The sequence below is a fragment of the Coregonus lavaretus genome (genome assembly GCF_964263955.1).
Source record: "Coregonus lavaretus genome assembly, chromosome: 8".
Classification (NCBI taxonomy): domain Eukaryota; kingdom Metazoa; phylum Chordata; class Actinopteri; order Salmoniformes; family Salmonidae; genus Coregonus; species Coregonus lavaretus.
Window position 1 is genome coordinate 4648839 of NC_139995.1, and position 10722 is coordinate 4659560.

The 10722-nt window shown below is 41.5% G+C and overlaps 1 protein-coding gene across 1 annotated transcript; it reads right to left on the reverse strand.

Moving 5' to 3' along the window:
• Positions 1 to 620: 620 nt before the first annotated feature.
• Positions 621 to 10153, reverse strand: LOC311134281 (eukaryotic translation initiation factor 2 subunit 2-like). The gene is made up of 9 exons (XM_084167915.1): positions 9989 to 10153; positions 8253 to 8433; positions 8026 to 8126; positions 2837 to 2969; positions 2617 to 2720; positions 1827 to 1975; positions 1638 to 1694; positions 1425 to 1510; positions 621 to 957 (listed from the first exon to the last, which is right to left on the reverse strand). Exons 1-9 carry the CDS (start codon positions 10004 to 10006, stop codon positions 782 to 784), a joined length of 1005 nt encoding a protein of 334 aa, XP_084024041.1. The 5' UTR covers positions 10007 to 10153; the 3' UTR covers positions 621 to 781.
• Positions 10154 to 10722: the final 569 nt, after the last annotated feature.

A 10722-nucleotide genomic window follows, 5' to 3' on the forward strand; every position in this document is an offset into this window, starting at 1 on the left:
GTCAACAGGAGAGAAAAATATTTTGTGTTGTCATATTTATAACAAATGCATCCCGCTGAGAAAACCATGCTGGGGCCAGAATTCACATCGTATCTTTGGCAAAAATACTTATTTTTTTTCTCTGACTTATTCGAGACCTGCCCAGGATATGGTTACCTCTGAAAAGGAGCCCTAAAAAACATTTGCTGCACAAAATTGAATTGTGCATTTAAACCATAAACACATGTCCTACGCTGCAGCGCGGTGGTGAGAATTGTTTAAAATGCTGTTCTAAGTTTTCAATTAGTTTACATACTTCTTAGCAACGTTTCTGACACAACAGTGTAACACAACCGTAAGCATTCCCCCAAAGCAAATGATCCCATTGACATCCTGCGTTTTTTTACGTAACAGGATGTCTGTTTGAAAATACCCTAATATAGGCCCTTCAAATTTGGCATTCATAATACTGAATTCATACTTTTGGAAGCTAAGAAAACCTGGTGCACAAACAGGGATGGTCTGAACAAAACAATGGATTTCAAAGTAGTATAGAGTAAACAATGCTTATATATTAAGTTGAGCCTTCATTACCTTGGTCCTCCATAGTGACGACATGGAATTAGGAAATATAGACTGCGTGTGATCACCCAGGTGGTATGCGATTTATTTATTTCTTTACAATAGGTAACAAATCTACAGACAGTCCATAAAAGCGTCCAGCCTGCCCCATCCTGTCCACTCTGCTTCTGAGAGAGAAACAGAGCACGGAGGGGGGAGAGATGGGGCAGCGGTGGTGGTTTTAATTGGCTTTGGCACGGAGCTGTGCCCTCTTGCCTGTGACTGCCTGGAAACCTGCCTTGATGCTGGCGACGGAGCAGCGGGAGTGGCAGGTCTCGCACTGCAGGAAGTAGAGTCTTGTGTCCTTCTGGAGGATGGTGTCAGGGGAGCGGCATGTATGGCACGTCACATACTCCTCTGAAGAGGGGGATAGAAAAAGTTGGGTGAGACTGGGAAGTGTTCACATCTGGTTTGATTGAACCATATTATGCTGTGAAGGTCATGTGATTGCTTGAAATTGCAAACCCGCTTTTTGTACTGCGGTGATAAGTATGTTTTATGCGATAAGATTGCACTGATTTAACTGTTTTATGTGGAAATAGCGAGGTAATTGGTAAAAATTTTACGCCCTCGCATAATATGTAGGGATTTGTAGATGTCAAAAAAATATTATGCCCTCGCAAAAACATCTAACCACCAAGCAGGTCTTGTTATGAACATGGCTAGCAAATAACAAGTCCCTGCCCTATCATATTAAACCAAAAATGTTAAGTAAAGTAAATTATCATCATTCTCTCATTTGCAATGATTAACTGAACTCAGAATTAAATCACGAGTTCAGAGAGGTGTACAAAGGTAGGACAATTGTCAACACGAACACTTACTAATATATCTTCGTAAGACATTCTCTATCTGTTTCTGCTGGAACCTTCCTTTGATGATGAGCTGATTAGTTCCGTCTATAGAGCCACTGTTGCAATAAAAATAATACCGTTTCAGCCATAAATGTATAATCCTCCATACACATTCATTTTCTAATAATTTTTGAAACATGAAGCAGATAACTGCTTTTCAACACTCGCTGACCCAAACCTTACCTTGTTCCAAGCTCAGCCAACAAGAAGGCCAGGAGATGTTTTGGCTGCCGATGCAACCTGTCGAGAAGAATGATGGTAAGGGGACTAAAGACGCAAAATAATGATATTCAACAAGGGAGACTAAGTCATAAAACCTCAACATCTCTAAAAATGGCAACAGGGCATCCCATGGTAGTGGCATATTCTCACAGTTTGCAGATGTCGGTGAAGTTGACGAAGGACGACTTCTTGGTGCCCACTCGGACCACCTGGGGAGGCTTCATGACAAACTTCCTCTTCTCCCCAGCCACCATGTCAGGGTTCTTCTCCCGCATGATGTTGAAGACACGGTTCAGCAGCTACAATGGAGGGAGATGAGTCAGCCTGGATATTAGGAAGAAATACTTGGGAAACACCACTGAAAGACATTCGCTTCAACAAGATGTGACCAATACTTTTCTAATGAAGACGTGACTAAACATTTATTCAAGGTCATGATGACCTGACGTCTTGTCGTTAATCTTAGGTCTCTGTGATGAAAATGTCTAGTCAATTTTTTTCTGTTCAGTGGGTAATAACTCTGGTGTAATATTCCTCTCTAAAATCTTAAAAAGGTGCAATATGCAGAAATCGATCCGCCATTTCCTGGTTGCTAAAATTCGAATAGTTTGCCAAATTTCAGTTTATGTGACAAAACAAGCAAAGTAGCAGTCTAGAGAATCATTGTACCATCTAAACCGCTGTGAAATACATTTTCAATAACCCAAAATATTGTATTTTCAGCTGGTGTACAAAACCGAAAGTTAGACGGAAAAACGACACTTAAGAATTGGAAGCATAGAAATAGCACACAGACCAGATCTACCACTTCTTAGACTTGCTTTCAATGAGTGACAGATCTATAACTCGCATTTCTATGCGAATTTGGTCAGGTCGCCCAAAAAGTTACATATTGCAGCTTTAAAAGGCAAGTCTCCTGACCCACAGACTCAGATTGTACCTCGTCATATGTGTAGTCTCTCTCTGAGCCCGCCCACGCAGGGCCCAACCGTGTGCTGCTGAACGTAATGTCGTCAGTGTTCTTTACGTCATCCTCTTCCTGGGCTTTAAACCACAAAGGTATGACAAAGGCCAAAAATTCAGTTTGCATGCTGGTAGCATTAAATGTAACATATTATGGCTTGCAACATTTATCCAGCCTGTGAATTCGGTACGCTCACCGTCGTCTTTGATTTCCATGTCGTCATCCATGTCGAAATTCACAGCCTTGGACTTCCTTTTCTTTTTTCCTAGTTCTAACATCAAGTCGTCCTCTTCATTGGTTTCAGAGGGCTCGGTCTCAATTTTCAGCTCCTGTGCATGGACAGTTATAGAATACAGTCAATTGAATACATATTACACACAGGGGTTAAAGCAAAAAAAATATCCCATGACTGAAACTTAAGTCTATCTCAGATCGATTGTCTGGGGCCAAGTTTACATGAAAGGGGAGGTTAAGAAAGTCATGACCATCCTGCTTTTAGGGAAAGAGGATCATTTCATACATGTATTAAACCAATTTGTATTTGACCAATTCCAGTCCCCTTGCTTAGGGGTTCCTGGGGTCCTCCCAGGAACTGAGAAGTTCAGTTCTGGTTACTTTTTAAAAGGACATTCTACTCTAAAATTAATGACAAAATGATGCTGAAACCATATAAAATATAATGTCTACCTCCAGAAATGGGCCCAATAACACTGGTAAAAATTGTGTTAAAATTATTTTAACATACTGGACCATGCATACATAAAGTATTCAGACCCCTTGAATTTGTCCACTTACGTTAGCCTTATTCTAAAATGGATTAAATAAAACCATTTCCTCAATCTACACAGAACACCCCATAATGACAAAGTGAAAACAGGTTTAGAAATGTTAGCAAATTTATTAAAAATAAAAAACAGAAATACCTTTACATAAGTATTCAGACCCTTTGCAATGAGACTCGAAATAGAGCTCATGTGCATCCTGTTTCCACTGATCATCCTTGAGATGTTTCTACAACTTGACTGGAGTCCACCTGTGGTAAATTCAATTAATTGGACATGATTTGGAAAGGCACACACCAGTCTATATAAAAGGTCCCACAGTTGACAGTGCATGTCAGAGAAAAAACCAAGCCATGAGGTCGAAGGAAATGTCCGTAGAGCTCCGAGACAGGATTGTGTCGAGGCACAGATCTGGGAAAGGGTACCAAAACATTTCTGCAGCATTGAAGGTCCCCAAGAACACCGTGGCCTCAATCATTCTTAAATGGCAGAAGTTTGGAACCACCAAGACTCTTCCTAGAGCTGGCCGACCGGCCAAACTGAGCAATCGGGGGAGAAGGGCCTTGCTCAGGGAGGTGACCAAGAACCCGATGGTCACTGACAGAGCTCCAGAGTTCCTCTGTGGAGATGGGAGAACCTTCCAGAAGGACAACCATCTCTGCAGCACTCCACCAATCAGGCCTTTTTGCTAGTGGCCAGACAGAAGCCACTCCTCAGTAAAAGGCACATGACAGCCTGCTTGGAGTTTGCCAAAATGCACCTAAAGGACATTCAGAACATGAGAAACAAGATTCTCTGGTCTGATGAAACCAAGATTGAACTCTTTGGCCTGAATGCCAAGCGTCACATCTGGAGGAAACCTGGCACCATCCCTACGGTGAAGCATGGTGGTGGCAGCATCATGCTGTGGGGATGTTTTTCTGCAGCAGGGACTTGGAGACTAATCAGGATTGAGGTAAGGATGAACGGAGCAAAGTACAGAGAGATCCTTGATGAAAACCTGCTCCAGAGTGCTCAAGACCTCAGACTGGGGCGAAGGTTCACCTTCCAACAGGACAACGACCCTAAGCACACAGCCAAGACAACGTAGGAGTGGCTTCGGGACAGGTCTCTGAATGTCCTTGAGTGGCCCAGCCAAAGCCCAGAATTGAACCCAATTGGCCCCTCAAAGACCTGAAAATAGCTGTGCAGCGATGCTCCCCATCCAACCTGACAGAGCTTGAGAGGATCTGCAGAGAAGAATGGGAGAAACTCCCCAAATACAGGTGTGCCAAGCTTGTAGCGTCATACCCAAGAGGCTGTAATCGCTGCCAAAAGTACTTCAACAAAGTACTGAGTGAAAGGTCTGAATACTTACGTAAATATGATTTCAGTTCATTACATTTGCAAAATTTTCACAAACTGTTTTTGCTATGTCATTATGGGGTATTGCGTGTAGACTGATGAGGAAAAAATACTCAATTTTAGAATAAGGCTGTAACGTAAAAATGTGGAAAAAGTCAAGGGGTCTGAATACTTCCCGAATGCACTGTATAGCCTAAGCATGGTGTATATTATCAGATGTGCTATTAGCAATAAGCATTATCACCTGTAGCCCAACTGATGAAGCATAGTGGCTATAAAATGTACATAGGTTAAAGCATGGGATTTGTCCATCTACCCCTTTGGATACAACATCCTGATTGTAATTATGAATAATTATAAATATATAAACAATTATTATTATATTTTTTTGTTTCAATGTCATTGCCCCTTTAAGAGCTCTGTTGCTTTGCTGTGCCTAAACCATGCTTGAAACTCCAGTTGTAAAACTGCATTTGTAAAAAGATTCCACGCACAATTGGAGTGCAGAAATAAATGTGCTAGCAATGTAAAACAGGGATCGTCCTTTTTTCCCTTTTTTTGCAAAGGCCAAAACTGCTTTCAAACACGTTTTCCTGCGATTGCATTAGAATAGTTGTGCATTGACTGCTTGTCAGAATACATGTTTCCCTCCTATTGCTCTCGCAACTTGAATGTGCCTCGAGAGGAATATTTGTCTTGCATAGAACACAAGCCAACTAGGTAAATAGGTAAACTATTCTACTATGAGGTTGTCTGACTTTGTTTTAATAACAAAATATGGCAAAAATAGTAGCACTGGAAAGTTCCATCCTGAGTGATGGAAGTACAGGCGTTGAATGACTTTTCCAGCAGCTACAGTAGGCTACACACCACTGTGAGTTGAGCACTGCTGTGGTGCGCTTTATAGAAAATGTTTTATTCCCTTCATCTGAACATCGTTGTGTGATCAACAATCATGCACGTCAGTTCAGTGCACACTGCGTAACAGAAAAAATGAAATACTTGAGAACACATTTGAGAATATATTTTGTAGAACAGATTCTGTCTGTATTAGGCTATGTAATCTCCAAACCCACGGAGATGTTTTAGTGCGGATCTACACTGATCTCAAAAACGACCTCTCCAGAATCCATATGACTGAAATCCATCGCAGGAGAAATGTAACCCCTATACATGTCAAGGCACGACACAGAAAGTCAAACACTGATTGTACAAAACATTAGGAACACCTTCCTTATATTGGAGGTGCACCCCCCTTTGCCCTCAGAACAGCCTCAATTGGACACTACAAGGTGTCAGAAGTGTTCAACGGGGATGTTGGCCCATGTTGACGCTAATGCTTCCCACAGTTGTGTCAAGTTGGCTGGATGTCCGTTGGGTGATGGATAGGGTTGGGCGGTATCCAGATTTTCATGTCGTCATACTGTCCTTCTCTCACCCCGGGATATACGGTATTACCAGTTGAGTACACAAGGGGCGCCAAAAATGCCAAAAAGCCCATTGGGTGTCCATTACCAAAATGCGAACTAAATTTGCACACGTAATCACGAATTTCAAAAATGGACGCTGCTAGCCAAATATGCTAATGAGTGCAAACGAAAATAAACAAATTGCAATCCAGCTCATAAAGTTATACATACATAGGAAGGAGCTACCGAATGTCATTTTTGGTGAGTTTGGACATTTATAAGTGAATGTGAACGAGAGATATGAACAAAGTTGACGCATGCAGTACTGGCTCTCCAGCAGCATGTCTACCTACACCAAAGATTTGTATAACTAACCCTATCTGTGTCTACAAGCTGTGTCTGTGTGGAGTCTGGAGTCGCTAGAGCAACAGGCCTGTCTGCTCTGAGAAGAGGAGCAAACGGGCCAGAACGGATAGGAGGAAAAAAAACAAGGAAATCAAGATAGCAGTGGCCGCTGTACAGATATCTCATCCAAAAGGTCTTTGACTTCTCAAACACAGTAGAAAGCTAACAATGTGATACCCCATCACCTTATTCATTCAGCCACTTACTTAGAAAGCAAGTTAAACTAGGGGTCGTGTTAACGCATAATTCTGAATTTTTCACGCAGGAAAAACAGTTAAAACGCAAGAAATATATTTTGCTGCGTTTTGTAAACACAGATCTAAAATGCTTCTTATTGTAATTTCTGCTCGGCATCAGACTAATTTTGTGCTTCAGTTGGACTTTAAAAACTCAGATGAGAATTCACAAATGGGCATTCCATCAGCAGACAGCGCTCTGACTGATGTGTCGCTACTTTTCTCTGGTACTTTTCTTGGTGTAGCCATTTTTCTCCAGTAAAATGCAAGATTAACTTTAAGCAAAACATTAGGAAATGTAGCTGGCTACATTCTTTCTATGATAGGCCTAAACATTAGAAATATGATGGCCATGCACCGTTTTTGCTTTTTCATTGTAAGCTCATGTACTTGTGTGGCTGCCAGCCAAATAGCGTTGCACTTCTGTTGTCACCTGATGAAAATGAAGCTATTTTATGCCGAATGTGTTGCAGTAATGTATTTTCTGTGAAGGAAAACTATAGTTGCAGGTCCCTGATCACTCTATTGAAGCCAAAAAAACTCTTGACTTTCAATATAAAACGCGACCCCTGTCAATACACAGCTGGACTCACCTGCTCCCACTTTCTCCTGTTGTGCTATTTACAAACATACACGTAACTGGCTCAACTGTGCTGGGGAACTACGGTAAGCTTCATAATGTAAAATAACGTGACAGGTGAAATAAGAACGCAATGTGCTTCATCTCCTAACGCATTGCACAAGTTGGCTGCAGGTATTTACTTTAAAAAAGAGCTACAAATATTAAAATATATTGAAAAACTTTAACTTTAGTTTAAACGGTATTTAAGCCTAGAGACACTAAACATCCTTCTTTAACCTGTCTCCTCCCCTTCATCTACACACTGATTGAAGTGGATTGATTTAACAAGTGACATCAAAAAAGGATCATAGCTTTCACCTGGATTCACCTGGTCAGTCTATGTCCTAATGTTTTGTACACTCAGTGTCTAATTAAAACAAACACTTTAATTAGCTACAAATGCAAGGATCCATCTTATCCCTATCTACGAGACATGTCCACCAACTACAAGGTTGACAGGAATCAATTTAGTAAATAAGTCAAATATTTACATTTCCGTCATTTAACAGACACTTGTGAAAACTTGTTCAAATAAAGTCAACATTCTACACATGGCCAGCTCTCTGGGCACTTGACCCAAAACGTACCTTCATTCCCTCCTCTACGTCATTGTCAAATGTCTTTGCCTTTTTCTTTTTCTTCTTCTTCTGGTTGAAGAAGTTCAAGTCATCCAGATCATCAGAGATTTCTGGAAAACATACCAAGATTAAAAAGCCTTACTTACAAAAGGTCTTACACAAGTCAGACTACATGCAAATTCACCTTTTCAGTTCATATTATGTTAAGGCCCCTGAGGGCCCTCCTACTTCCTCACCTTTCCTCCTTCCCTCATCCTCGTCAAAGTCCACCTCTCTGTCCTCTCCTCCATCCACCTCCACCTCCTTCGCTTCTGGCTGTGGAGCATCCTCACTGGCACCGTCCCCTCCTTCTTCATCCAGCATGAAAGGCTTCTTCTTCTTCTTCTTCTTCTTGGACATGTTGGGGTCAAATATCATCTGCACAGCACAAAGGGAACGTGTTACGAATGACTGACCCCTTTGACCGTGTCAGCATCATATCTTGCAAATATAGCTAACTTGCTTCGTCTCGCAACGAGCGATTGTTTACAGATGGCTCGTTGCAGAAGCTTCCGTAGCCTGGCATCCTTGATCAACTAAACCTAATCTATTTGGTTTCACCAAAATGACAGTTCCAGTCAACAGAGGCATACCCCAATATCTCTAAGAACAATACTTATGATTGGTCGGGTTGAATGTGTCCTAGAGCTCTGCTGCCTGACAGAACCCGACAGTATACGTTGGGTTAGGGCAGGGCCTGTTTTTTCTTAAATAACTAGGTTATGGGCAGGGCATCACTAAATTGATCACTAACATTTTGAAGCTGAGCCATTTGCTCATGCTCTGCAGTAACATCATATCTGACTAAGATCATAACATGGTGTCAGAAATGCTTCAACCTTGTCAAATATAAGACAGGAGAATAATAATGTTCCTTGAGTTGTCAGAGTTTAGAGTAATGAAAAGTAGCTAACAGCTCTCTCATGTCTATTCATTGCGCAGAGCTGCCTCAGCGTAGCAGTTGCTATGGACACTCACAGACTCAGAGCTGCCATGAGCAGAGCTAGCTGTGTGCAATGACAGACAGAAAAGCGCAGCTAATGGATTTACTAATGGAGGAAGTTATTTCTGATTTCGGGTAGGACAGGGCCTTAAATTTGGCAGAAGCAAATCGGGCCTGTGTAGGCCCTGAACGTCGCCGGCATGGGTAGGGCTTAACATTCATGCTTGTGAAGGGCTCTAATGTGTCCTTCGCTATCAAATAAGCGTTTAAAACATTTATCGAGGGTCTCCCATTTTCCGCCTGTAGAAGTGGGACGTTACATGGTCGTTTACTCTCTTGGACTGTGTGGTCTAGAATGGACTACAATGGCAGCAAAAATGGGAGACCCTGGATAACGTGTTTCAAACGGTTATCTGATATCGAAGGACACATTCAACCCAACGAATCGTAACTATTGTTCCTAGAGATATTGGATATGCCTCTGTTGACGGGAAACGTTATTTTGATGAAACCGAATAATTTAGGTTTGCTTGATCAAGCCGGACGCCAGGCTACAGAAGCTTCCGCAGAGACATCTGTAAATGGCTCGTTGCGGGAACAAGCAAGCTAGCTGGGTAACGTAGTTTACAGCGACGAAGCACTAACAGAACATACAATGAAACACTGTCGTTATTTAACTAACGTTAGATAGGTATTGCATCGTCAACCAAGAGACAACCACCAACGGTCAGACAAATATCTAAATTGGATCGGACAAGTTCTCACAATGACAAATTGTTAGCTACATATCTAGGGCTTTACTGACCATTTTACTGAGATGAAGAAGCTAACTGCAACTAGCTAGCCATCTAACCAGCAATACCATATAAGGGGTGGCTAACGTTAGACCGTAGCTAGCTGCCTCATTCTCACACGTGTGTAGGCCATAATGACGTTTCTCATGAGTACGAATTACAATGGTAAATCACTTATTAAAATTCGATTAGTTACCTCGTCGTCTCCCGACATGTTTCCAGACTATGTTGTGTCAGATAACGATGACAATCCGTTGCAGTATATGTTTTAACCACCCAAACCACTGGTCAGTTTCGGGTTTCTTGTATCAGCTACCGAGCAGTAATGGTTGCGCGTGCGCAAAAGTTATTTATTTCATGCGCAGGTTTACGGGAAATGCCTACGGGATATGTCGTTTTTTGTGCTCCTGCACCATATTATAGTTCAGTGTACACCACTCAACCTTCAGGTAAACAACATATGGGAAGATGGAACATTAGTGTCCTTATTTTGGGCCTGTATCCACTTCATTGGCTAACAGAGCATCAAAGCACATAATCATGGGACTTCGTGCGCTTGCTTGATTTAGGGCATCAGGAGACTGAAAGCAATAATTATATCAGGAAACAAAATGTGCAATTCCGTGAGACTAAGTGGACCATTTTTTTATTTTTTTATGTCCCTATAGGGATGGTATATATTGTGTCTTTCATGCCCCTTTTTAACATCAAATTATGTCCTTATAGAATCTCTATAATCCTTTTGTCAATTTATCAAGTGTATGGCTGAATCTAAAATAAAACTATTGTAGTTTTTTGTCCTCGTCTGTAATATATGCATGCTCATCAAGAGGATTTCTGTGTTTATCATTGTTCTGCTCAATGGTCCTGCTCATTCTTTAATCTGCCCAAACTAGCTCAGACACAAACTGTAGTTCCAAAGTGAGTCTG